Below are 27812 nucleotides of genomic sequence, written 5' to 3'. Positions count from 1 at the left end.
TAAATTACAGCCACAGTACCCTCACTGCCATCTAAGGTGTCACACATTAGCCACAGTGCCCTACATTACAGCCACAGTACCCTCACTGCCATCTAAGGTGTCACACATTAGCCACAGTGTCACACATTACAGCCACAGTGCCCTACATTACAGCCACAGTACCCTCACTGCCATCTAAGGTGCCACACATTAGCCACAGTGTCACACATTACAGCCACAGTGCTACACATTAGCCACAGTGCCCTACAATACAGCCACAGTACTCACACTGCCATTCACAGTGCCACACATTAGCCACAGTGACCTTCATTACAGCCATAGTACCCTCACTGCCATTTACGGTGCCACACATTAGCCACAGTGTCACACATTACAGCACAGTACTCTCACTGCCATCTACTGTGCCACACATTTGCCACAGTGTCACACATTGCAGCCACAATATTCTTACTGCCATCCACGGTGCCACACATTATCCACAGTGCCTTAAATTAAAGCCACAGTGGCACACATTAGCCACAGTGCCCTACATTACAGCCACAGTACTCTCACTGCCATCCATAGTGCCACACATTAGCCACAGTGCCCTACATTACAGCCACAGTACCCTAACTGCCATTTACGGTGCCACACATTTGCACAGTGTCCCACATTACAGCCACAGTACTCTCACTGCCATCAAAGGTTCCACACATTAGCCGCAGTGTCACACATCACAGCCACAGTACCCTCACTGCCATCCATGGTGCCACACATTAGCCACAGTTCCCCCCACCTCCCCACTTTACGCAGACAGTGCCCCAGATTCAGCCACAGTGCCCCCCACTTCCCCACATTATGCCCACAGTGCCCTACATTACATCCACAGGGCCCTCACGACCAGACACAGGGCACCCAATGCCACCCATAGCTATGTGTTTTTGGGTAATATGTCCAAGGCAAGATAGGAAACCTTTCTTGCTGATTTTTATTTTTGCTAATTATCTTGTCAGAAACCATGAAACATTTGCTAACAGAAATCTCTCCATATTGTACCTTTTTAGGCCAGAAAAAAAATGAGAACAAATGTGGAAACGATAAAGAATGCCCGCCCAATTACTTTGCCTTCAAAATACTTAGCGGAGCAGCCAATGTGGTCGGCCCTTCCATCTGCTTGGAGGGCACAACGTAAGTGTAGATCTTGAGTGTGATGGCGCTTTATCATCTATGGATGATGCGTTCCCAGTTCTTGCTTAGTTGTGCAGCGTTACAGTTCACTCACTTCCGATTATAACCTAGTATATAAGCAGAAAACCTATGGAACATTTTGATGTAATGTGGGTACTGCCAATCTAGTGAAAGCTTAGGGCCCACAACCAACTCCATCTACGACATAGAACACAGGAGAATGCAGAATTTTTAAAGGTGCAAATATAAAAACTATTTTATTTATATAGGAAAGTTAAAAAAACAAGAAATATGGTGTGCTGAAAAATATCTGCGATACATATATAAATAATCAATATACACATTACATGATTGTACATTTCGCAGTATTTACGGTGGCTTAATCATGGGTTAAGCCACCCAAGATTAAGCCACCGTAAATACTGCGAAACGTACGTTGGGTTCTCCACGGGAGTCCTTACTACCGTCTTGCTTTTCATAGTGTTGACCTCCTGATCAGTGTTATACCTCAGTTTTCCTCCCTTCTCATTGAGATACAGTCATATGAAAATGTTTGGGCACCCCTATTAATGTTAACCTTTTTTCTTTATAACAATTTCGGTTTTTGCTATTTCAGTTTCATATATCTAATAACTGATGGACTGAGTAACATTTCTGGATTGAAATGAGGTTTATTGTACTAACAGAAAATGTGCAATCCGCATTTAAACAAAATTTTACCAGTGAAAAAGTATGGGCACCTCAACATAAAAGGGACATTAATATTTTGTAGATCCTCCTTTTGCAAAAATAACAGCCTCTAGTCGCTTCCTGTAGCTTTTAATGAGTTCCTGGATCCTGGATGAAGGTTTATTTGACCATTACTGTTTACAAAACAATTCCAGTTCAGTTAAGTTTGATGGTCGCCGAGCATGGACAGCCGCTTCACATCATCCCACAGATGTTCAATGATATTCAGGTCTGGGGACTGGGATGGCCATTCAAGGAACATTGTAATTGTTCCTCTGCATGAATGCCTGAGTACATTTGGAGCGGTGTTTGGATCATTGTCTTGCTGAAATATCCATCCCCTGCGTAACTGCACATTATTGTCAAGAGTCTGCTGATACTGAGTTGAATCCATGCAACCCTCAACTTTAACAAGATTCCCGGTGCCGGCATTGGCCACACAGCCCCAAAGCATGATGGAACCTCCACCAAATTTTACTGTGGGTACCAAGTGCTTTTCTTGGAATGCCGTGTTTTTTGCCTCCATGCATAACGCCTTTTTGTATGACCAAACAACTCAATCTTTGTTTCATCAGTCCACAGGATCTTCTTCCAAAATGTAACTGGCTTGTCTAAATGTGCTTTTGCATACCTCAGGTGACTCTGTTTGTGGCGTGCTTGCAGAAACGGCTTCTTTCGCATCACTCTCCCATACAGCTTCTCCTTGTGCAAAGTGCGCTGTATTGTTGACCGATGCACATTGACACCATCTGCAGCAAGATGATGCTGCAGGTCTTTGGAGGTAGTCTGTGGATTGTCCTTGACTGTTCTCACCATTCTTCTTCTCTGCCTTTCTGATATTTTTATTGGCCTGCCACTTCTGGGCGTAACAAGAACTGTACCTGTGTTCTTCCATTTCCTTACTATGTTCCTCACAGTGGAAACTGACAGTTTAAATCTCTGAGACAACTTTTTGTACCTTCCCCTGAACAACTATGTTGAATAATCTTTGTTTTCAGATCATTTGAGAGTTGTTTTGAGGAGCCCATGATGCCACTCTTCATAGGAGATTCAAATAGGAGAACTACTTGCAAGTGGCCACCTTAAATACATTTTCTCATGACTGGATACACCTGCCTATGAAGTTCAAAGCTCAATGAGGTTAAAAAACCAATTTAGTGGTTTAGTAAGTCAGTAAAAAGTAGTTAGGAGTGTTCAAATCAAGAAATTGATAAGGGTGCCCATACTTTTGCACTTGTCAAATTTTGTTTAAATGCGGATTGCACATTTTCTGTTAGCACAATAAACCTCATTTCAATCCAGAAATATTACTGAGTCCATCAGTTATTAGATATAGGAAACTGAAATAGCTGATGCAAATACCCAAATTGTTATAAAAAAAAAGGTTAACATTAATAGGGGTGCCCAAACTTTTTCATATGACTGTATATACTATAGCCATGATTGCTTCTTTGACTTCAGGGAGGGTAGAGTGTGAACGGATATGAGGCGGTGCACCCACAGCGCTATCTAAAGCTTACCCACTGCACCTTTGAAAGTTGTCTTTTACGTACTTGTTCTTATCTCAGGTGTCGCTGTGTAATTATACAATCATGTAATGTGTATATTGATTATTTATATATGTATTGCAGATTTTTTTCCAGCACGATATTTCTTGTTTTTTAACTTTTCTATATAAATAAAATTTTTATATTTCCACCTTTAAAAACTCTGCATTCTCCTGTGTTCTATAACCTAGTATATTGTATAATAAATTGGTCAGAATTTCATCCAGAAAAGTTGGATAAGTGAAATTTTTTAGTAAAATTATCTACAAAAATACTAAGTTAGAGTGTAGCAAAAATATTAGCACTGCCCTGGTCCGGTGTCCAGTCCGGTCCTCCACGGCAGCCGGAGTGGAGGAGTATCGACATCACAGGAGCCCAGGATAATGGTCACACAAGTGAAAACCGTCCTTTTCTGTCTGTCATGGAGGCCATAACTTGGCATCGGATCTGAGGAGCGCAAATATTTTCGATAAACTCTATTATTCATATTTGGTGTCACCATAATCGTATAGACTCATAGAATAAAAGTTATAAAAAAATAAACAAAATTTTAAAAGTTTGAACTTTTGGAATGTGAAGATAAACATTGTTTAATGAGTTCTAAGAACTGTTTAGCTCTATACATTTTTGGAACCCAGCACTGATGTGACAAGTGACCTACCCGGCGGTATTGATTGATCTGATCGATTTTTTTTCCGCGCAAAATACCTTTAAGACTTAATAAGTTTATATAAATTGGTTTAACCACAGACAAGTTGTAAGTCTCCTTGACATAGTTCTCGTCATTGTTTCAGGAGCCGTGGATTGTTTGCATTGTGTCCTATTAAGGATGAGACTCGTTGTACATGTGTCCTTTCCTGGCTCTTGCATAATACTGAACTATCGGGTTTCTAAAGTTTCTATGTTGCAATAGGATTAATGTCACGTAATTTTTTCTCAATGAGCGAACGTTACACAACTCTAATTATACGGTTTAGCCGTGTAATGTGTCTGAGCCTCAATCACTACGTCATGTAAATCTTACTCCTTTCTAATATATGTTGTATATTAATTTTAACAAGGTTTGTTGTCCGTGAAGAAGAACTTTGCTGTTTTACAAAAAAATTTCCAGCCTGAGGGTTTGCTACAATTGTATCTTTTAATAATTAAATTAATACATATTATTTTTTAGGAGTTTTCTCTTTGGTCTTTTATACAAGTCTGGGCAATCCCCTGTGAGGCTTCTTCAGATGTCTGTGATCATTGGTCTGAACTCCGATCACAATACACGGACTGGCCACGTGTCCCCAGAACCTCATAGAAATACACCAGTCACAAAAAGTTTGCTATTTGGCTTTTAGGTGAAATTTATTAAATCGTAAAAACTTCATCCTACAGTGATATTTTACCATGAAGTTGGGCATTTAAATAAAAGCATTTAATGGGGATTTCCTCATCTCAAACACTTTATTGAAACAAAAGCCAACACCAGTGGTGAGTATACCACCTTCTTCACCCCCCAAAAATGTCAACATCTTAAAAACTTGAGCCTGGCCTTGAGCATCAAATCTAGCTGACAACGCCGCCTCCTGCTGGTCACAAGTGGAGTTATTGTCTGCTGAGGCATGGCATCCCACTCTTCTTGAAGGGCAGCCTCCGGGTTATTTAGGTTCTGGAATACAGAGTTACGGCCTCTACATGGTGACTCTACTGATCACACAGGTTTTCCATGGGATTCAGGTCTGGAGAAAGTGCAGCCACTCCATTTGAGGTCCTCCAGTCTCCAGCAGCCGTTCCCTAATAACACGACCTCGATGAACTGGAGCATTGTCCTCCATAAAGATGTTAGGCAGGTGTTGTTCATACAGAGACACAATGACTAGATTAATGATGTTGTTCCAGTAGTCTGGGCTGTCACTGTACCATTCACGCAGTGTAGGGCCGATCTGTACTGACTCGACACACTGGCCCACACTGTAACGCCACCAAAGGCTCATCTGGTGACAGCAGTGGCTGATGTACAGCGCTCTCCTTGACGTCTCAATTATTGTTGGCCATCATTTCTCTTCAACGTGAATTGACTTTCATCAGTAAACAGCACTGAGGCCCTCTGGTCCCTAATCCAGCGTAGCTGACGCCTGTGCCTGATGGTGCAGTCAAGTACCTTGTAGGTCGTCTAGCATGTAGACTGTACTGATTGAATGATCTGACGTGGGACTTGAGTGCCTCTCACCTCCCATAAATGGGTCTGGAGTTGTGAGGCATTCATCATCCAGTTCTGAAGGGCATTATTCACAATGAAGAAGTCACCAGTGTGGGATGTGGCCAGTAGACGTCCACTTTTCTGTGACTCTTCCAGTCTCTTTGTATCTCTGTATAACCTGCTGGAGACACTCTGTGATGCTCTAAGCTCAGTGGCCACTTTTCTGCCTTTCTGTAAATCTTCCAGTCTCTCTGTGTCTCTGTACAACTAGCTGGTGACACTCTAAGTTCAGTGGCAACTTCCATGTGAGAATATTTTGCTTGAATCTTTGCAATCGTGGGGTACTGGTGATCAATTGTTAGGGGTCATCTTGGTCCCATGATGTCAATGTGAAGAGCCTGATGAGGAGGACAGTTTAATAACAATTCTAATTGAACCCTTAAATTTATTCGGCTATTCATGGATCAAACACCTGTTGTGAATTTTGCTATTAAAGGGAACCTGTCACCAGTTTTTTGCTCTAAGCTGCAGCCAGCACCAGTGGGCTCTTATATACGGCATTCTAACTTGCTGTATATCATAGCCCAGACCGCTGTGTAGAACATAAAAAACACTTTATAATACTCACCTAAACTGGTCGCTGCGTTGCATGTGGCTCAGATGGGCGTCTTCGTCCTCCGGTGCTGGCACCGCCTCTTTCAGCCATCTTTGTCCTCCTACTGGAGCCTGTGTGTAAGACGCATCCTACGTCATACACACTCGCCGGTCCTGCGCAGGCGCACTACAATACTTTGATCTACCATGCTCAGGACCTGAATGCCGGTGAGAGTGTATGATGTTGGACGCGTCCTGCACCGCGGCTTCAGAAGGACGTCAGAGGTGACAACAAAGATGGCTAAAAGAGGCGGCGCCGGCACCGGAAGACGCCCATCTAAGTCACATCCACCACAGCAAATACAAAATGGATACAGCCGCACACTAAATGCCATCAATGTATAGGGGAACTCTGGTACTGCATTACTGCTATATTAAAAAATGAGATTTTTAGTTTATGAATTGGCCAATGCATGTAAGCCCGGAAACCAATCGGCAAGGTAAATCTCAATATTCCGGGTCCCTAACTAAAATGCCACTATATAGGTTAAAAACATCCTTGTCTGGGCAGCTAGACTAAAAATCTAACTTGAAATGCCACTATCTGGACTAACCTCCATGTCTGGGCAGCTAGGACTCCTGGTATAAGGATTGTGAACACAGCCTGGTTTATAGGGCGGAGTGCTCAGTCAGAAGCATGTAAGCCCGGATAGTGGCATTTCAAGTTAGATTTTTAGTCTAGCTGCCCAGACAAGGATGTTTTTAACCTATATAGTGGCATTTTAGTTAGGGACCCGGAATATTGAGATTTACCTTGCCGATTGGTTTCCGGGCTTACATGCATTGGCCAATTCATAAACTAAAAATCTCATTTTTTAATAAAGCAGTAATGCAGTACCAGAGTTCCCCTATACATTGATGGTATTTAGTGTGCGGCTGTATCCATTTTGTATTTGCTAGGTTTTTTCAGCTGGCACCTATACACACTTGTAGGATGTGCAGGTCAGTCTTTTGAAATACATCCACCACAGCGACCGGTTTAGGTAAGTATTCTAAAGTGGTTTTTTTTTTGTTGTCACAGCGGCCTGAGCGCTTATATACAGTATGTTAGAATGCAGCATATAAGAGCCCGGTGGTGGCCACAGCTTATAGAGCAAAAAGTGGTGACAGGTTCCCTTTAAACTCCTTGTTAGAGAACAGCGAAAATACAGAAAGTGCTGAAACATTGAACAGTTGGACATGAGCATCCAAAAAAATGGAGGTCACATCAAGTTCATCTGAAAAGGTCAGAGGGCATTTTAGGATCATCCTGAAATTTCATCCGAAAGCCAAATACCCCAAACTTTTATGAGTAGTATATATGAAGCTGTGACGCTGGGGTCTGGAGACACTCGGCCGGTCCATGTATTGTGATCTGAGATCATGATCATAGATGTCTGAACGAATCCTTAGGTAAGATTTCTCCCATGTTCTAATAAGTTCCTTGAACCAGTTAGAATTGTAGCAAACCCTCAACTGTGATTAGATATTGGTATTCTTTAATCTGGATAGTTGGCGTCTTTTCAGCCTTTGGCCAAATTCACACATCAGTTTTTGTGTGTTTTTTGTGTTTTTTTCTCAAATGCAAAATTTGAACTGATTTTTTTTTCTTCCTGAATTTGACAAGTGGTGTTTGTTGTTTTTGGAAAAAAGCAGCCATAATTATTATATTTAAGTTCATACGGCAAAAACCTTATATGTGTGCACTTATGCATAAAACATTTTATTTTGGATGAACCCAATAATCTCTTTGTTGCTTGTCAATAAGGCCGGTTTCACGCTTTGATTGATTGAACCTTTTCGGATTGGAAGACCTGGGGCTGCAGACCCGATATAGCCCCATGATAGGTCATGTTCCCATCGAGCAAAAAATGCTGCATTTTTTTTTTCAGTCTTTTTTTGTGTCAGATATCTGCTGCATTTGTGAAAGCAAAGTGGATGTGATGTCATGAAAACTGCACCATGTGCATTACGACTGTTGAACTGTTTCCTTGGTGCGTTTTTTTTTTCTTTTTTTCTATAGGCTTCTACAGGGAACCTGAAAATAAACTTATTAAAAAAATGCACTTGAGTTTTTAAGTGCAAAAAATTTAAAAAAAAAAAGTTAAAAAAAGCTGCTTCAAATCTGCACCGGAAAGGCATCAGAAACCTGCAGACAGCAAGTGGATAAAAAGCAGGGGGAAAAATACAGCATTGATGCTATGTGTGAACACAGCCTTAGGTTGCGAGGCCCAGTGGTTGGGGCTGGGACTTCTGATCTGAGCAGCATCCATCTTTTATGGATGGGTGAAACAGCAATTTTTGTCTGGCGCCAGTGGTATCCTGTAATGGATCTGACACAACATTGTGACTTACATTAAATGGCGCCACAACGAGTGAGGCCAGAGGGGATTCTTTGGCTTCGCTCCAAGACATATTGATTATGGCACTCAAACTAACAATGTGTTGTCCGTCTGTGAGTGCCTAAAAGTTACATAGTTACTAAGGTTGAAAAAAGACCTAGGTCCATCCAGTTCAACCTTCCTCCACCAGTTCTACCTAGTCACCAAGTCATTTATAACCAACAATGTTTTGTGTACTGAGGAAATCCTCCAGCCCTGATATAAAGCTGTTATAGTATCTGCCATTACTACCTCTTGTGTTCGGCATTCCACAGTCTGACTGCTCTAACTGTAAAGAACCCTTTCCTATTTAGCTGTCGGAATCGCTTTTCTTCCACTCGCAGTGAATGCCCCCTGGTCCTTAGTATTGTCTTCGGAAGAAATAAGTCATGTGCCAGTCCTTTATATTGACCACACATGTATTTATACATATAAATGAGATCTCCTCTGAGACGTCTTTTTTCTAAGCTATAACATATCTAACTTTTTCAACCTGTCATCATATGGGAGGCCTCCATTCCTCATCATACGGGCGGCCTCCATTCCTTGTAATAGTCTAGTTGCCCGCCTTTGAACTGACTCTAACTTCTGAATGTCCTTTTTAAAATGTGGAGCACAAAAATGAATCCCATATTCTAGATGTGGCCTTACAAGTGATTTATAGAGGGGTAATAATACGTTGGGATCACGGGATCTAATCTCTCTTTTTATACACCCTAGAATCTTGTTTGCTTTTGCAGCTGCTGCTTGACATTGAGTGCTGCTGCTCAGCTTATTTGTAATGAGAATACCCAAGTCCTTCTCCTGTTCTGTAGTCCCGAGTTTACTTCCATTTAATGTATACGCAGCTATAGGATTACTCCGTCCTAGGTGCATTACTTTACATTTATCAACATTAAATCTCATTTGCCAAGTATCTGCCCATTCTGACATCTTATCCAGATCTTTTTGTAATATTATACTATAAAGTTCAGTTTTTAATATCCTACATAGTTTGGTGTCATCAGCAAAGACTGACACTTTACTATCAATCCCATCCACAAGGTCATTAATAAAGAGATTAAAAAGAATCGGTCCAAGCACAGATCCCTGCGGCACCCCACTGCTGACTATGGCCCATTTAGACAATGTTCCATTTATGACTACTCTTTGTTTCCTTTCTTTTAGTCAATTCCTTACCCAGTTGCATATAGTTTCCCCTAGTCCTTGCTTCTGGAGCTTTAGTATAAGGCTATTATGTGGTACAGTATCAAATGCCTTTGCAAAGTCCAAATAAATCACATCAGCTGCATTACCAATATCCAGGTTTGCACTTACCCCCTCATAGAACCCCAACAGGTTGGTTAGACACGACTTATCTTTCATGAATCCATGCTGTCTGTCAGTTATTATATTATTTTCTGCAACATATTTTTGCATGTCATCCCATAAAATGCCCTCAAAAACTTTGCATACTACTGATGTCAGGCTTACTGGACGGTAGTTGCCTGGATCTACCCTCTTAGCTTTCTTAAATATCAGTACCACATCAGCAATCCTCCAATCCTGAGGCACGAACCCTGTTACAAGCGAGTCTAAAAAGATGAGATACAGCGGTCTGTCAATTACGGGGCTCAATTCCCTCAATATTCGTGGATGAATGCCATCTGGCCCTGGGGATTTGTCAATGTTTAATTTACTCAGACGTAGGCGTACTTCTTGTTGTGTTAAATTAATTATATCGGGTGGTGGACTTTGATTTTTCACTTGTTGAATGATCCCTGGTACAGTCAGTTCCTTGGTGAATACAGATGAGAAGTGCCTATTTAATATCTCAGTCTTTTGTTTGTCCTCTATAACTAACTTGTTATTATATTTTAAGGGGCCAATACTATCCTTTGTTTTCCTTTTGGCATTAATGTATTTATAAAAGATTTTGGGATTTATTTTAATGTCATTGGCGATTTTTGTTTCAGTAGCTAGTTTTGCTTGTTTGTTTGATTTCTTTTTTGCATTGCCTATTGATATCTTTATACTCCTGCAATGCTATTTCTGTATTCTCAGCCTTCAAGATTTTAAACGCCCTTTGTTTTTGTTTTATTATACTTTGTACAGTCTTATTTATCCATAGTGGTTTCTTTTTATTCCGGGACGTTTTATTACCAGAAGGTATAAGTTTATTACAGGATTCTAGCAGTATATCCTTAAACTTTCCCCATTTATGTTCAGTATCCCCAGTTACCATGACTTTGTCCCAATCTACACATTTAAGCTCTTCCCTTAATTTGTTGAAATCAGCTTTCCTAAAATTCCAGGTTTTAGAATTTCCCCTTTGAAATGTTCTATTGAATATTACGTTGAAGCTTACCATATTATGATCGCTGGTGCCCAAGTGCTCCCGGACCTGTAGATCTGAAATTGTATCCGGTCTATTTGACCGGACCAAATCTAGCAAATTATCTCCCCTCGTCGGTTCATCTACCATCTGAGAGAGGTAATTGTCTTGAATGGTAGATAAGAACTTACAGCTCTTAGCACAACCAGAAGATTCTATGTCCCACTGTATGTCTGGATAGTTGAAATCCCCCATAATAAGAACCCGATTATTATTATTAGCTGCCTTTTCAATTTGTTTCAGCATTTCACCCTCTATTTGTTCAGGTATGTTAGGAGGCTTATAGCAAACTCCAATTAGCATTTTTCCATTATTCCCCTCCCCATGTACATTTACCCATACTGACTCTACATTGTTGCAGTTCCCCCCAATGTCATCATTCAACACAGGTTTTAGGTTAGATTTGATAAATATACACACCCCACCACCTTTTTTGTCTTTCCTGTCCCTCCTAAATGTACTATAACCCTGTATGTTTGTCACCCAGTCATGGCTTTCATCCAGCCAGGTTTCCGTAATGCCTACCACATCATAATCCATGGTTGACATAAGAGTCTCCAATTCATTCATTTTGTTTGCAAGACTTCTTGCATTTGCCAGTAGACATTTAATCCTATTAACACCTTTATTACTCCTAGCCTCCCTACGTTCCTTGCATGTCCCATCCCCCCCTAATCCGTCATTGACCCCTACCATCTCACTGTCTCTATCTGCTCTATCTATCCCCTTTTTTGCTCCACTTCCCTCCCTCCCCCCAGATCCTAGTTTAAAAGCTCCTCCATCCATCTGACCATTTTCTCCCCCAGCACAGCTGCACCTTCCCCATTGAGGTGCAGCCCGTCCCTACCGTAGAGCCTGTAGCCGACTGAGAAGTCAGCCCAGTTCTCCATGAACCCAAACCCTTTTTTCCTGCACCAATTTCTAAGCCACGTATTTATCTCCCTAAGCTCCCGCTGTCTTTCTAGTGACGCTCGTGAGTCACGTGAGTTTTGAGCGGAGATCAAGGAGTAGAAGATCGATATATTGTACCAGTCAAAAGTTTAAACACGCCAGTTCATGGAATGGTTTCCCTTGTTATTATTGGAATGTGAACATTGTAGATTCAGCCTGAAGGCAGCAAAGCCACCAAGAAACACATGTGGAAATAAGGAGTAAAGCTATACATCTTAAACCTTAGCTTCTCCATAGTACCTTCCCTTTTACTCTGATGACTCTTTACACTCCCTTGGCATTCTTTCTGGCAGCTTCATCAGGTCATCACTTGGAATGATTTCCAACAGTCTTGAAGGAGCTTCCACCCCATTGGCATTCTTTCTCGCAGCTTGATCAGGTCGTCATCTGGAATAACTTCTAACAATCTTGAAGGGGTTCGCAGAGGTGCTGAGCACTTGTTGCTGTTTTGCTTTCATTGTGTGTTCAAGTCAACCCAAACCATTTAATTGGGTTATGGTCGGGTGAGTGCAGAGGTCACGTCATCTGATGCAGTACTACAACCCTCTTCTTCTTGGTCACATAGCCCACAGATAACCTGCCTGCCTGTTTTGGGTCATTGTCTTCAACACAACTGATGGTCCCACTAAGATCAGACCAGAAGGGATGGCTTCTGCTGCAAAACGCTGTAGTCACTTTCCTGGGTAAACAATGTCACCAGCAAAACATCTCCATGCCTCACGATGGGCAATGCATAAATATAAACCATTCACTTCCCTTTGCTGCATTTAACATAGTTGTTGGTACCAAAAATCTAAAACTTTGACTCATCAGACCAAAGTACTAATTTCCACTGATCTAATGTCCAGTCTTTGAGTTACTTTGCCCAAACAAGTATCTTCTTGTTTGTGGTCCTCTATACTAGTTTATTTGCAGCTATTTGGATATGGAGGATGCATCTTGCTGCCTCTTATGAACAGCTGATGTTGAGATGTGTCTGCTGCTTGATGTCTGTGTGTCATTTTTGAGGGTTTTAACTGAGCTGCAGTTTATTTGTGCTTTCTAAAGCTGGCATCTCTGATGTACTTATCCTCTGCAGCACAAGTAATTATTGCTTTTCCTTTCCTGGGGTGGTCCTCATTGGAGCCAGTTTCATCATGATAGTGAATAATCGTTTTCATGATTGCACTTACGGATACTTTCAAGGTTTTCGCAATGTTCATATTATAATAGTAATGATGGACTGTTGTTTCTCTTAGCCGAGCATTTTTTTGTTGTATTCTGGCTTAGAATAGTTGTGGAATGAACTCTTGATGAGGCATACTTGTTCATTGGAAAACATTTCCGGTAATGACCTGACAAAGCCTCTAGGAAAATGTCAAGTGGTTATAACGTTGTCATCTGAGTAACTGGTGGGAATGGGGGGGGGGGGAGTACTAGGTGGAGTCTAAAGTTTATAACTTATTCTAGTTTGTCTCATGTGTTTTTGTTTTTACTTGTTTTCATTCATGATTTTTCTGCCTTCGGTAAGACCAAGGAGACAACAATGTGTCTAAACTTGAGACCGATATTGTATGTCCTTTCACCAGGGATAAGTCTAAGTCCCAAAATTCTCCTATGTGATCTTCTCACGTGCATTTATGACCCATCAGGAGATGATTTTCACCAAACTTCTCTTTATAAAGAAATTTTAATTATATTCCACAAGTAATATGTGGAATTCCTCATGTTATGGTTTTCCTTATCAAGTCGATATTGATCTCATGCTGACGGTGCCAGTTGTGATAAATGTCAGCTGGTAAGCTCCAGGCACTAAACTCCTGGGTGACATCCTCCTGTTCTAAGGTTACAGCTCACCAGGCACGCCATGTCACAGGCTGAATAGTATTTATTGCATGCCCTCCATGACCCAGGAGGCACAATGTCTGTTGTTTTCAGTTAATAATTTGCAGAAGTGAACACTTTACCTCTCCCAGGACGGTGCACATTGTGGCTTTTATGGCAATAAGTATTTATGGTAAAGTGTCACTTGCCGTTCCGTATGTTTCTTATACACGTAAAAAATGCTTATAACATTACAACGTGATAACGTTTCCCTGTAATATCCTGGTTCCCATTTCCTTATAGCGCATTGATCCTGAGTTATACTTTCTTGTTGATGACTTTGCAAATATATATTAGCAAGGAAAAAGAAAAGATAGAATAGAATTATAAGGTCCTTCACACTCGTCCACGATTATTTGACAACGTAAGCATGCCACTGATTAGCACACGAATGACCAATGTGCTTATTCATTGGCTGACTGTGGTGTGACACACACATCTTTTCACACTGGGCCAAATAATCAGAAGAGGCGCCAGGAATGCCGTCATGAAGCTCCCGTCAGGTGGCCACAAAATACTGCATTGGGGTCTTGCTCTTCTCTAATTATGGGTAAATATAATCTATGTAATAAACTACATACAGCAGACTCATTGTGTTCTAACTTTTCCCACTTTTTTTTTCTTTTGCTTACAATTTCAGACTTATGAGTAGTGTGAAAAACAACATTGGAAGAGGATTGAATATTGCACTAGTAAATGGTAAAGCCCGAAATTGTATATTCATCCATTTAATCTACAGTCTATATACAGTATATAAATATTGCTTACATTAAATAGTTATCCCATCGAGCCACCTCATCAACTGGTACAATGTAACAGTCTCCCATGTAGCATGGCCTTAGATATATTTGTCCTGTTCTATAGGACTTCTGTATATAACCTTCCTTGACTTCTCTTCGTCAAACCAAGATGACCTGTGGCAGCCCTTCTTAAAGTGCACCAATCACCAGGATTTTCCTATATACGTTAAAGACAGTGCTATACTGGCGCTATCATACTGATTCTATACATACAGTACCTTTTAGTGGTCAGATCGGATGTATAGGTTTCAAAACACAAGCAAGTAAAGTTTGTAAAATAAGCAGCTTTTTGAATGACAGCAGCAGCTGACAGCTGGGGTGGGTATTTATAGTTATCCCCTGTTACAGTATTTATGCTAAGTCTACTATAGAATCAATTTACTTTGTGACTAGAAGGACCTGTGCTGATGTCATACCCATGTGACCAGATGAGGTGTGGCCTCAGCAAACATAGCTGATACAAGGAAGCAACATTTTCCTGTTGGCTGAGGCCCCGCCCCTTCTCTTCACATGGGTATGATATCAGCACAGGTCCTTCTAGTCACAAAGTAAATTGATTCTGTAATAGAATTAACATAAATAACAGGGGGAGGGGATAACTATGAAAGCCCACCTCAGCTATCAGCTGCCGCTGCTGCTGTCACTCAACAAGCTGCTGATTTTATAAACTTTACTTGCTTGTGTTTCAAAACCTATACATCCGAGCTGACCACTAAATGTATGTATAGAATCAGCCTGATAGTGCCAGTATAGCCCTTGCTTGTAAACATCAAACATACATTTCATGGGATTACCCAAAGGCATAACTATAATAGGTGCAGTGGTTGCGATGGCACCCAGGTCCTTGAGACTGAGAAGTCCCTAAAGGTCCCTTTGCCCCATATGAAAAGACTATTACTATTTAAACCTCTGATATTTGGGGACCCTGAAATCTAAGCAAAAGACTGATGGCACATCCTACCTTTCTAATGCGAACAGGTGCAAACTGAACATTAAAGATAGCAACAAAAAAGGACAAAGTTGCACTCTGTAGCGCTAAGATATGTGGAACAATGAATATGGGAATATAGACATGCATTACTGCTGTGAAAAACATGTATAAATTGAGATACACAAAAATGGCCAGTTTTATGGGAGCCCAACAGCCAACGGCAAGGCAACCTCTTTTGTTGGGTCCCTATCAAACTAATGCCTTTCTTTGGGTTAAAAAAAACCCTACAATTTATGGGTGGACAGGAACCTACAAAATGATTGAGACCCAACAAAAGAGTTAACCTTACCGCTGGCTGTTGGGCTCACATAAAATTGGCCATTTTTGTGTGCTAAGTATCTCAATTTTGACATGTTTTCATAGCAGTAATGCATGTCTATATTCCCATATTCACTTGGACCTCCCAAACCCGTTAACTCGAGTGATAGGCTGTAATGGTCCACTTCTCAGAAGTCTATTTTTACAAGTGTCACCTCCGAATGCCCCTTATATTACCATTTCTCACCAATCCTACCTTTTTTCTTTAATTTTTGTTTTTAAGTTCTTTTGGAGAGTTGAAAATGTGAGAAAACTTTAAGGAAGTCATTTTGTGATAAGACATCCTGCGAATCACTGACCTCAAAATAGTGGGAAATAAAATGGGAAAAAAATCTAAAATTCTGCAGTACTTTTACACAAAGGATGTTATAATGTTGTAATACAACTTTTTCTTCCATAACAAGTAATTTACATTGTTTTTCTCATTCACTTGCAGCCAGCACAACAGAGCTTTTAAAGACAGGTCATTTTGATATGTATTCTGGTGGTAAGTTACAGTCAATCCCTTATCTTCTGGTGGTAAATCGTGGTAGTAGAACCACGTGTACATGATAACAAGAACTAAAAGCACAAAATATTGCAATATCCATTTGGTATCATTGGTTACCTTAACTGATCTAAGCCAGAAGACACGGACTCCGTTGTGTTGGTGGCGCCCATGAAGGGTTCAGACTCCATAGTGTCGGTGGCGCCCATGAAGGGTTCAGACTCCATAGTGTTGGTGGCGCCCATGAAGGGTTCAGACTCCATAGTGTTGGTGGCACCCATGAAGGATTCAGACTCCATAGTGTTGGTGGTACCCATGAAGGGTTCAGACTCCATAGTCTTGGTGGCACCCATGAAGGGTTCAGAAACCATAATGTTTGTGGCGTCCATGAAAGGTTCAGACTCCATAGTGTTGGTGGCGCCCATGAAGGGTTCAAACTCCATAGTGTTGGTGGTGCTCATGAAGGGTTCAGACTCCATAGTGTTGGTGGCGCCCATGAAGGGTTCAGACTCCATAATGTTGGTGTCGCCCATGAAGGATTCAGACTCCATAGTGTTGGTGGCGCCCATGAAGGGTTCTAACTCCATAGTGTTGGTGGTACCTATGAAGGGTTCAGACTCCATAGTGTTGGTGGTGCCCATGAAGGGTTCAGACTCCATAGTGTTGGTGGTGCCCATGAAGGGTTCAGACTCCATAGTCTTGGTGGTGCCCATGAAGGGTTCAGACTCCATAGTGTTGGTGTCGCCCATGAAGGATTCAGACTCCATAGTGTGGGTGGCGCCCATGAAGGGTTCAAACTCCATAGTGTCGGTGGCGGTGGCGCCCATGAAGGGTTCTAACTCCATAGTGTTGGTGGTACCCATGAAGGGTTCTGTCTCCATAGTCTTGGTGGTGTCCATGAAGGGTTCAAACTCCATAGTGTTGGTGGCCCCCATCAAGGGTTTGGGTTCAGGAGATGCCTTTTGACCACAGTTGTCACTGAGACATCTTACCCTCTATATCTAACTTCAACAATATTTCTACATCTGCTATATGGACCAACCTCAGGACCATTGTTGGTCAGCATGGCATTTCACCGCAAGCACCACTGCCTCCTTACTTGTATGCATTGGCAACAAGTCTCCGATCCTTTTGGATGAATGCAAATACATTGTTAAACTTTTTTTACTGATTTTTTTTTTTAGTAAAATGTAGCTCATTATTGTATGTGTTTTGGTTATTTTTTCCTAGATGTAAAGCTTGTTCAAGACTTCTTGGAACCTATGAAAGAAGGCACATTAATCCTTATGGCGTCATTCGATGATCCAGCCACAAAGTAAGTAACATGAGACACGTGATATGGTAAAATGTGACACCATAGTGTTTCCAAATCAGTTTGGTAAGAGCGATGATTAGTCTCCTCTGCTGAATTATCCATCACCCATAAAGGACGCCCCATTTAATGATTTTTATGTGTCTTTATAGAGCATTTCGACTTGTGTTGCCTTCCAGATACAACTCCACCAAAGTGGGGTTTTGACACAATTGGAAGATATATGACTAGCATATGCCTTTACTTTCCGATCGATAGGTATCCAACTCCTGAGATCCCAACTGACTCTCAAATCAAGAACAGAAACTGACTTTATCACAAGTGCGGCTTGGCCTGATGTGATCACGGGGTGATCTGGGACCAGACGGTCTAAGCACATTATAGATAGCAGATTCTCTTTTAGTAACTAATTCACCATTTATAATGCGTTGAAGCATCTTTAATACCATCTGGCACTGAGGAAGTTAATGTTCAGTTTCCATCCTGCAGTGATTTAACAGGTAGTTGTAACTTCAGCTGCAGCCACTCCCTTCTGCTATAAATATCCGCTTCTTACTCCACTCCATGCTGGCTATAGCTCATTCCTATGCCGGCTATAGCTCATATCTATGCTGTCCATTTGAAAGGAACCAGTCTCTGGAAAAAGCTGATATGTTGCTTTAGTTGCAGCTGAGAAGTTCCTGACGGAGTTTTATTTGTTCTTTCTTTCCTGTTTGTGTTTCCTACTTTGTTATTTTATTATAGTGGCCCGATTAGTGCCTCGCTGGCCCTCAATACCCACAGTGAATTTATGGTCAGTGGGGGCCTAAGCACATGATCGGTGACAAGGAGAAGCACCTGTATAAAAACGTTAGGATTTCAGGGATCAGCCTCAGGTGAGTGTTAGGAGGTGACCCCACTCCCCTCTCCCTAGCACCAGGGCTCACCGTTGTATCATGTTCCCGGTGTACCCTGCATGTAGCGGTAATTTTCTAACCATGGCCATCACTAAGTTACAGGGAACCTGTCACGATTAACCTGCAGTAGGAAGGTGCTATTCCACTGTACTGACAGTGTGTCATCTAGGAGAAAATTACCTTTATCTCTCCTGGGAGCCACCAGCTTTCTGTCCTGTAGTTGTACTGATGCAGCCACAATCATCACTCACTATACTGTGAGCGGTGGCTGTAAGAACGCCCCGGGACTTTGACTGTCAACCGGCTGTGTATTGCATGAGTGTAGAGCGAGCTGTCAGTGAAAATGCCGGGGCGTTCTTACAGCGGCCATGAGCGAGCACTATCACATTCAGGTGCACGGTACTCGAGACAAGCATGTCGGAAGCTGCTTGGATGGGCTTGGATTGAGTACTGAGTATAATGAAAGTTGATGGAAAGTTAAGCACTTTTCCGTAAGATCTTCTAGAAAAATGCTCGAGTTTCCCATTTACTTCCATTATTTTCGGTACTTTAGTCAAGCCCATCCAAGTGTCTGACCTGGTTGTTTCGAGTACCGAGCATGGTAGTGCTCACTCATGACTAGTTAGGAGTACCGAGCACCTGAGAATGGTAGTGCCCGCTCATCACTAGTTACGAGTACTAAACACCCGAGCATGGTAGTGCCCGCTCATCACTAGTTACGAGTACTAAACACCCGAGCATGGTAGTGCCCACTCCTCACTAGTTACCAGTACCGAGCACCCGAGCATGGTAGTGCTCACTCATCACTAGTTACGGGTACAGAGCACCCGAGCATGGCAGTCCCCGCTCATCACTAGTTACGAGTACAGAGCACCCGAGCATGGTAGTGCTCACTCATCACTAGTTACGAGTACTGAGCACCCGAGCATGGTAGTGCCCACTCATCACTAGTTACGAGTACTGAGCACCCAAGCATAGTAGTGCTTGCTCATCACTAGTTGTGACAGAAGAGGCACTGGTACACCTACAAGACAGAAAGCTAGCAGCTCCAGGGAGAAATAAAACGAATTTTCTCCCAGGTGCAACACTTTCAGTGATAGGTGGGAGAATACAGACATTTTTCAGATAAAAATAAACAAAAATTTAGTGTAGATTCAGCTAAAAAAAGGACTTTTAGAGTACTGCAAATACTGACACCTCAGCCTAAGCATTTCAAATTAAAACCTAGTCCTTACTCCTGGACTTTGACATGAATGAATAAAAGGACTATGTTTTAGATCAAAACACGTAGGATAAGCTTTCATATTTTTTCCTGTTTTATCTGAATCTACAATAAACGTTTTGCACATTTTTATCCGAAAAACCAATGGCTTCTCCCTAACTTTCACTTGAATACTACCACCTTGCCGGAGTGGTTTATTCCGAGCCAAGTATCACTGGAAACTTCATTTTGGATGAGCTGGATGACAACTCAGTAGAGCAGCCAGGCACCTTCCTAAATTAACCCTATATCTGCTGGTTAGAAGCATTTTCGGACATGAAAGATAAACTCTGGTTGAAACTTTTTGTCTAATATGTTTCTCCTACTCACTGGTCTTACAGGGTATTCAGTTTATTATGTTTAAGCCACGAATTAGTTTCCTCACAGTTTGTGGTATTTGTGTAAAGGGAGAAAAAAAGATTTCAGTGTCCAGATCAGTCTGTGCGGTAGCTGCTGCAGCTAATTATCATTCCTACATTCCTAGTAATCTATAGAGTCCTTGAACTTTGCTCAGTTCTTAGTGCTCGTTAGACGAGTTTTATAAGATTTAAGATGGAGGTAAAATTTACTGAAGTTGAGATTCGTTTTCAGGAGAAGATAATCATTTAAGCGATGATACGTTACGATCGTAACTCACAAGGAGCAAGTAGAGGTTACACAGGACCAGAAGCGGGAACACAATGGTTGAATAGCGATTGTTACATTGTAGAATCGAACATCGAAATCGTTCACACTCTGAAGAGTTGGTACTTTAAACTTCCAAATCCCGGAAATTATTCCATTTATTTTGTATATATTAATTCATAAAGTATTCTACAAACGTTTCAGCTGATCTTGTTCCCAAGAATATTTAATAGAGTTATTGAAGCAAAAAAAAAAGTTCCATAATAACAAATATTTATTTACAGCTCCAGCTGCTGCCGAAGTATTTATTGCCCTGGAAAATGATCAACCTTTACATACAACGACTTGACTTTCAGCTCATTCTTTTTGTCAGTCTAATCTTTGAACAATATCCATTTACATTACACAAGTTTTAGAAAGTTGAATGACAATTTTTTTTTTTTTCGTGTAACCAATTGCATGCTCGGTGAATGAGCGTTTTTCGTTCAATCGTTCAACCCAATCACATAGCGCGACCATCATGGACTTTGGACGTTGCGACGATGACGTGAGAATCTGACAAATTATCGACCGGTGTAAAGGCTACTTTACACACTGCGATATCGGTCCCGATATCGCTAGTGTGGGTACCCGCCCCCATCTGTTGCGCGACACGGGCAAATCGCTGCCCGTGTTGCACAACAGCCGTCACACATACTTACCTGTCCGGCGACGTCGCTGTGACGGGCGAACCGCCTCCTTTCTAAGGGGGCGGTCCGTGCGGCGTCACAGCGACGTCACTGAACCGCCGCCCAATAGCAGCGGAGGGGCGGAGCTGAGCGGGACGTAACATCCCGCCCACCTCCTTCCTTCCTCATAGCGGCCGGGAGGCAGGTAAGGGGAGCTTCCTCGTTCCTGCGGTGTCACACGCAGCGATGTGTGCTGCCGCAGGAACGAGGAACAACCTCGTTACTGCTGCAGTAACGAGATTTGAGAATGGACCCCCATGTCGCCGATTAGCGATTTTGCACGTTTTTGCAACGATGCAAAATCGCTTATCGGTGTCACACGCAACGGCATCGCTAATGCGGCCGGATGTGCGTCACGAATTCCGTGACCCCAACGACTCCGCATTAGCGATGTCGCAGCGTGTAAAGCCCGCTTTAATCCAGGTTAAGGTTTGGAATGAAGAAAAAAAAACCTGAGACTTTATCTAATATAGTGAAGGCTTCTACCTAAACTAAAGCGAATTCCCTGAATTCTTGGTTATTTTAGTATGCAAATTATTGCTCCTCCAGAAGGAAGGAAACTGTCTTTTTAGTGTGACCCATGAGAATATACCCTCTGTATAAGGCCATTCACATTTACGTGTTTCCGGCGTGTGTGGCTTCTGTTTGTTTTCGCGGATACCACACATACCCATTATAGCCTATGGTGATGCTTAGCGGTCTGTGTTTTCACATGGACCGTGGTTCCAGGTGAACAACATGGAGAAATCCAATACAAAGGAAAACTTCCAGCGATGCCAAGAATCAATGCAATCCAAGGAACTTCTTAAAACTTCAAGTTTATTCCATCATATTAAAAACACATCATTTCCATGTATATAGCAATCGGCTGATCATAACTACAGGGACAGGCCCGGAGAAATGTCTATTTATTTCCAGCAGTACATATGACCAGGGCTAAACAAGTCTGTGGGTCCATGTAACCATGTACCTCACAGGAATGGCATCAGATGCCAAGTAAATGTGCAAGATGGAGATAAATGGGAGATCAGTGGTCCAAACCAATTTGACTAAGGGGTACTTTGCACGCTGCGACATCGCAGGCCGATGCTGCGATGCCGAGCGCGATAGTCCCCGCCCCCGTCGCAGCAGCGATATCCTTGTGATAGCTGCCGTAGCGAACATTATCGCTACGGCAGCTTCACATGGACTCACCTGTCCTGGGACGTCGCTCTGGCCGGCGACCCGCCTCCTTGTTAAGGGGGCGGGAAGTGCGGCGTCACTGCGACGTCACACGGCAGGCGGCCAATCGGAGCGGAGGGGCGGAGATGAGTGGGATATAAATATCCCGCCCACCTCCTTCCTTCCGCATATCCTACGGAAGCCGCGGTGACGCCGGTAGGAGATGTTCCTCGCTCCTGTGGCTTCACACACAGCGATGTGTGCTGCCGCAGGAGCGAGGAACAACATCGGACCGTCACGTCAGCGTAATTATGGATTACGCCGACGCTGCACCGATGATACGATTACGACGCTTTTGCGCTCGTTAATCGTATCATCGAGCCTTTACACACTACGATGTCGCATGCGATGCCGGAAGTACGTCATTTTCAATTTGACCCCACCGACATCGCACATGCGATGTCGTAGTGTGCAAAGCCCGCCTTACTCTAAGGTCTAAAACCACAACCATCAGTCCACAGACCCCAACTTACATAGTTATAAAGATCCAGGGGCATCTATAGTGGTCTCAGGGGTTGCAGTCACACCATGGCCCTGGTGTATATGGGGGGCCCACAGTGACTCTGCTCCATTTGAGAGGACCAATACTATTAAAAAAAATGGGATATTTTGGCACACCGTAGGAGCTTCTACAATTGAGTCCATGAAGCTCATGTTATGCAGTGGAGATGAAACCTTGGAGATTTGAGGGTATTTTGACCCTTCATGCCAAGAACTTGTTTGTAACCAGGGACGTAGCTACAATAGGGGCGCAAAAGGTCCCTTAAGCTTATATACAAAGACCAATGCTATTAAAGACTTGCAATAATTGGGAGTCCCATTGGAGCTTTTGCATTGTGGCCCATGAGCTTCAAGTTACATCACTGTAACATCTCACACCCTGTAGTGCGCCTGTTTTTGGCTGGAAGAGAAGAGGTTGTAAGTGGCAGGAGATCACTGGACAGCCTGTGAAAAGGACATAGAGGAGTCTCTATGGAAGTAACCAAAAGGCTTAGGGCAATTTTTGATTCTCTAAAAGTCGCTTCTTTCTTTTCTTGTGATAAGTAAATATTAACATTATTAACAACTTGGGCAGTGACAATTGGAGTCGATCACTAGAATGAGATGTTCTACCAGCTCTGCTTTGACTTAGGCAGGCTTTGCACACTACGACATCGCAGGTGCGATGTCGGTGAGGTCAAATTGAAAGTGACGCACATCCGGCATCGCATGCGACATCGTAGTGTGTAAAGCCTAGATGATACGATTAACGAGCGCAAAATTGTCGTAATCGTATTATCGGTGCAGTGTCGGCATAATCCATAATTACGCTGACGCGACGGTCCGATGTCGTTCCTCGCTCCTGCGGCAGCACACATCGCTGTGTGTGAAGTCGCAGGAGCGAGGAACATCTCCTACCGGCGTCACCGCGGCTTCCGTAGGATATGCGGAAGGAAGGAGGTGGGCGGGATGTTTACATCCTGCTCATCTCCACTCCGCCGCCGCTATTGGCCGCCTGCCGTGTGACGTCGCTATGACACCGCACGACCCGCCCCCTTAGGAAGGAGGCAGGTCGCCGGCCAGAGCGACGGTCGCAGGGCAGGTGAGTGCATGTGAAGCTGGCGTAGCGATAATGTTCGCTATGCCAGCTATCACACGATATCGCACCTGCGACGAGGGCGGGGACTATCGCGTGCGACATCGCAGCATCGGCTTGCGATGTCGCAACGTGCAAAGCCACCCTTAGTCCAGACGAACATTGGTGACATAATTACGGTATATATCAAAAGTTCTACGTAAAAAAAAACAAAAACCAAAACGTAATGGATCTGGCTTAACTTATCTAATGATTATCTGTACGTTAGTGTATACTCAGAGTAACCGTAAAGGTTTTGTTTTTGTCAATCTTCTCACTTTAGATTAGATGAGAAAACCAGAGAAATGCTTACCAGTTATGGAAGCAGTTTTGCAAAGAAACTGGGATTCCGAGACTCTTGGACTTTCGTAGGAGGAAAAGGACTAAAGAACAAGAGCCCCTTTGAACAGGTACGGCGAATGTCTTCTTTAGTTGAGATGTGGCTAATATCCAGAGGATTTCATATGATGGAAACCACATAGGGCCCCTCATCTAAGAACCGGAGTCAAGCATGTATGACAATGATCGGCTGTGGCTCAGCTAGACATTATGTGGATAGACTGGTCACCATGTAATAGCACATTTGCCTTGTAGAGGATGTCTAGAACTATAACTTTCTATACTAATTTATTTGGCTTTTCATGACAGCATGGATTTGCAAAGATGCATAAAATATGAAAGGATTGATAAATACAGTAAAAAGAAAAGAATGAAGCCCTCCCACATCGGATGGTTACCCAAACTGTACACAAACTCCCCCATCTTTATCTATTCATCATTCAGTGGAGGTATTAGGTGTGCCATTTAATATGTTCAGTAAGTCATCCCGCCATTATAGTCTTTCCCATCTATCTACAGTGTAGGTAGGATCCTGAGAATGGGCTCTAAAAAGACCCTCTAGAATCTAGAGTCTAGATGGACCATGTCCATGCATGTGAGACACCTCTCTAATCATAGTGCACAACTGTCACTGGCTGTCTCAGAGACTAGCCTCATTCTCCTCCTTGATGGGGGTCTCAGTGACTGGACCTCCCCGTAATCAGAAAATTATGTATCCCATGCATAGGAAAAGGGGTTGACACTAGGACAGCCCCTTCTGATTCCACTTGCTTCCCCAAGTTAACATAAAAGACCCTGTACTCACCTCCCGTTCTGTCACCATTCCAGCGGTGTGGGGCTCATGTGACATTGTGATGTCATGCGAGCCACTGCAGACTTCTCTTTCCCTGCCTTTGGACCAAATAAGCAATGAACAGGAAGTGAGTGGCTGCCACAGTGTCACTTCCTGTTGATTAACTCATTTGGTCCAAAGGTAGAGAGAGAGAAGTCGGCGCTGATTGGACTTGTGTAACTTCACAATGTCATGTGAGCTCCGAACCGCGATTACCAACATCACTGGAATGGCATCAGAATGGGAGGGGAGTACAGGGTCTTTTATTTTAATTTGAGGAAATAAGTGAAATCAGAAAGGGTTGTCCTAGTAGTGGACAACAACCTTTGATGTGGCGTGCACATTCAAGAATAACCCTGAAAAGGCCTAAAAATGCACTACTCCACCAACAAAAAAAAAATGTCACCTGCCATTTTTGTGACTGACAATCTCAAAGAAATGTACTTTCACAGGTGGAAAACTGTTGCCATAAAGATCATGTGTTGGATATGTTGTTTCTAGTGGTGAGCGAGCACTCCCATGCTCGGGTGCTCAGTACTTGTATCGAGCAGTTGATGCTTGGATGGGCACGACTCCTGCACCAAGTATAAAGGAAGTCGATGGGGAACCTGAGCATTTTTCCAGGAAATTTCCAAGTTCCTCATTGACTTCCATTAAAATCAAGTACTCAAGTCTCGCCCATTTGAGCGTTTGACTGCTCGTTACGAGTACCCGAGCATGGTAGTGCCCGCTCATCACTAGTTCCGAGTACTGAGCACCCGAGCATGGTAGTGCTCGCACATCACTAGTTACCAGTACAGAGCACCCGAGCATGGTAGTGCCCGCTCATCACTAGTTCCGAGTACCGAGCCCCCGAGCATGGTAGTGCTCACACATCACTAGTTACGAGTACTGAGCACCCGAGCATGGTAGTGCCCGCTCATGACTAGTTACGAGTACTGAGAACCCGAGCATGGTAGTGCCCGCTCATGACTAGTTACCAGAACTGAGCACCCGAGCATGGTAGTGCCCGCTCATCACTAGTTACGAGTACTGAGTACCCGAGCATGGTAGTGCCCGCTCATCACTAGTTACGAGTACTGAGCACCCGAGCATGGTAGTGCCCGCTCATCACTAGTTACCAGTACTGTGCACCTGAGGATGGTAGTGTTCGCTCATCATTAGCTACGAGTACTGAGCACCCGAGCATGGTAGTGCCTGCTCATCACTAGTTACCAGAACTGAGCACCTGAGCGTGGTAGTGCCCGCTCATCACTAGTTACTAGTACTGAGCTCCCGAGCATGGTAGTGCCCGCTCATCATTAGTTATGAGTACTGAGCACCCGAGCATGGTAGTGCCTGCTCATCACTATTTACCAGTACTGTGCACCTGAGGATGGTAGTGTTCGCTCATCATTAGCTACGAGTACTGAGCACCCGAGCATGGTAGTGCCCGCTCATCACTAGTTACCAGTACAGAGCACCTGAGCATGGTAGTGCCCGCTCATCACTAGGTACCAGTACTGAGCACCCGAGCATGGCAGTTCCTGCTCATCACTAGTTACCAGTACTGAGCACCCGAGCATGGTAGTGCCCGCTCATCACTAGTTACCAATACTGAGCACCCAAGCATGGTCGTGCCCGCTCATCATTACAGTAGTTATGAGTACTGAGCACTTGAGCATGGTAGTGCCCGCTCATCAGTACTGAAGAGTAATTGTCACTTTTAATTGTTCTTTCAGCACCTCAAGAATGACAAAGAAACCAATAAGTATGACGGCTGGCCTGAAGTTCTGGAAATCAGTGGATGTATTCCTAAAAAAATGGAGTAACAACATCTTTAAGTAGTTTTGTACGAGTGAATTGTTAGACCTGGACGTCTCAGCGATTTGTTTACATGCAGATGTATATATTTTATTATTTAATAAAGGAAGGAGATCTATGGGGAACACTGACTTTTTACAAATCCTTTTCTCATCCATGTTTTCAACAAAAAAATTAGATCCAGATTGTGGGAGACACTGGGATTGCTCCCCACAATGCGGTAATGTATAGCTGTGAGCATTACGTCTCTGCCGGACAACAGAAACATGCCACCAATATGTGAACAATTAAGGACTAATTGGCGTTCGGAGGCATAATAAACTCCTCTATGGCACCTTGAATCTTGATTCTTCCAGTGAATTTCAGAATTAAGAAGCTCCACGGCCATATTACTCATTTACAGCACTGGCAGCAACCAAAAAATGGCTTCCATTATAGATGACTGACAATCCACGTCAAAGCTTTGAATGAGATTTTTTTTTTTCAATAAAGAACTTTTAGAAGTTTCTGCTATTGCCTTTTTACATGGCTACTTTTAAAAAATAAAAAAATAATTTCGGTGATACTGTTTAATTAATTAGAGGGCTTGCAGGACCCTGGGTGTGGCCTGGGGGCTCTGTGCATTGCTCCGCCCACTGGTTTTGATCATCCCGCCTCCTTCAACAGGTGTTTGACAGTGGTGGTTGCCTACGCTTTCTCTGCAGACAGTGCGCGCTCCATAGGCAAGCTAGTGCTGTCAATCACCTGTGACGGAAGCA

At 43.0% G+C, this 27812-nt stretch overlaps 1 protein-coding gene across 3 annotated transcripts in view; it reads left to right on the top strand.

The window, feature by feature from the left end:
* The window catches only part of FAM3D (FAM3 metabolism regulating signaling molecule D), an 80650-nt gene extending 53047 nt beyond the window's left edge, over nucleotides 1-27603 (top strand). For all 3 annotated transcript variants that reach the window (XM_075320676.1, XM_075320675.1, XM_075320677.1), the window contains 6 exons: nucleotides 1044-1167; nucleotides 14468-14526; nucleotides 16373-16423; nucleotides 17654-17738; nucleotides 24364-24490; nucleotides 26973-27603. In XM_075320676.1, the coding sequence (XP_075176791.1) occupies nucleotides 1044-1167; nucleotides 14468-14526; nucleotides 16373-16423; nucleotides 17654-17738; nucleotides 24364-24490; nucleotides 26973-27062 (536 nt within the window). In that variant the 3' untranslated portion in view covers nucleotides 27063-27603. The remainder of the gene's footprint in view (nucleotides 1-1043; nucleotides 1168-14467; nucleotides 14527-16372; nucleotides 16424-17653; nucleotides 17739-24363; nucleotides 24491-26972) is intronic.
* Nucleotides 27604-27812: the final 209 nt, after the last annotated feature.

The sequence above is a fragment of the Anomaloglossus baeobatrachus genome, chromosome 8 (genome assembly GCF_048569485.1).
Source record: "Anomaloglossus baeobatrachus isolate aAnoBae1 chromosome 8, aAnoBae1.hap1, whole genome shotgun sequence".
NCBI classification, from domain to species: domain Eukaryota; kingdom Metazoa; phylum Chordata; class Amphibia; order Anura; family Aromobatidae; genus Anomaloglossus; species Anomaloglossus baeobatrachus.
This window is presented reverse-complemented; position numbering and strand designations above follow the sequence as displayed.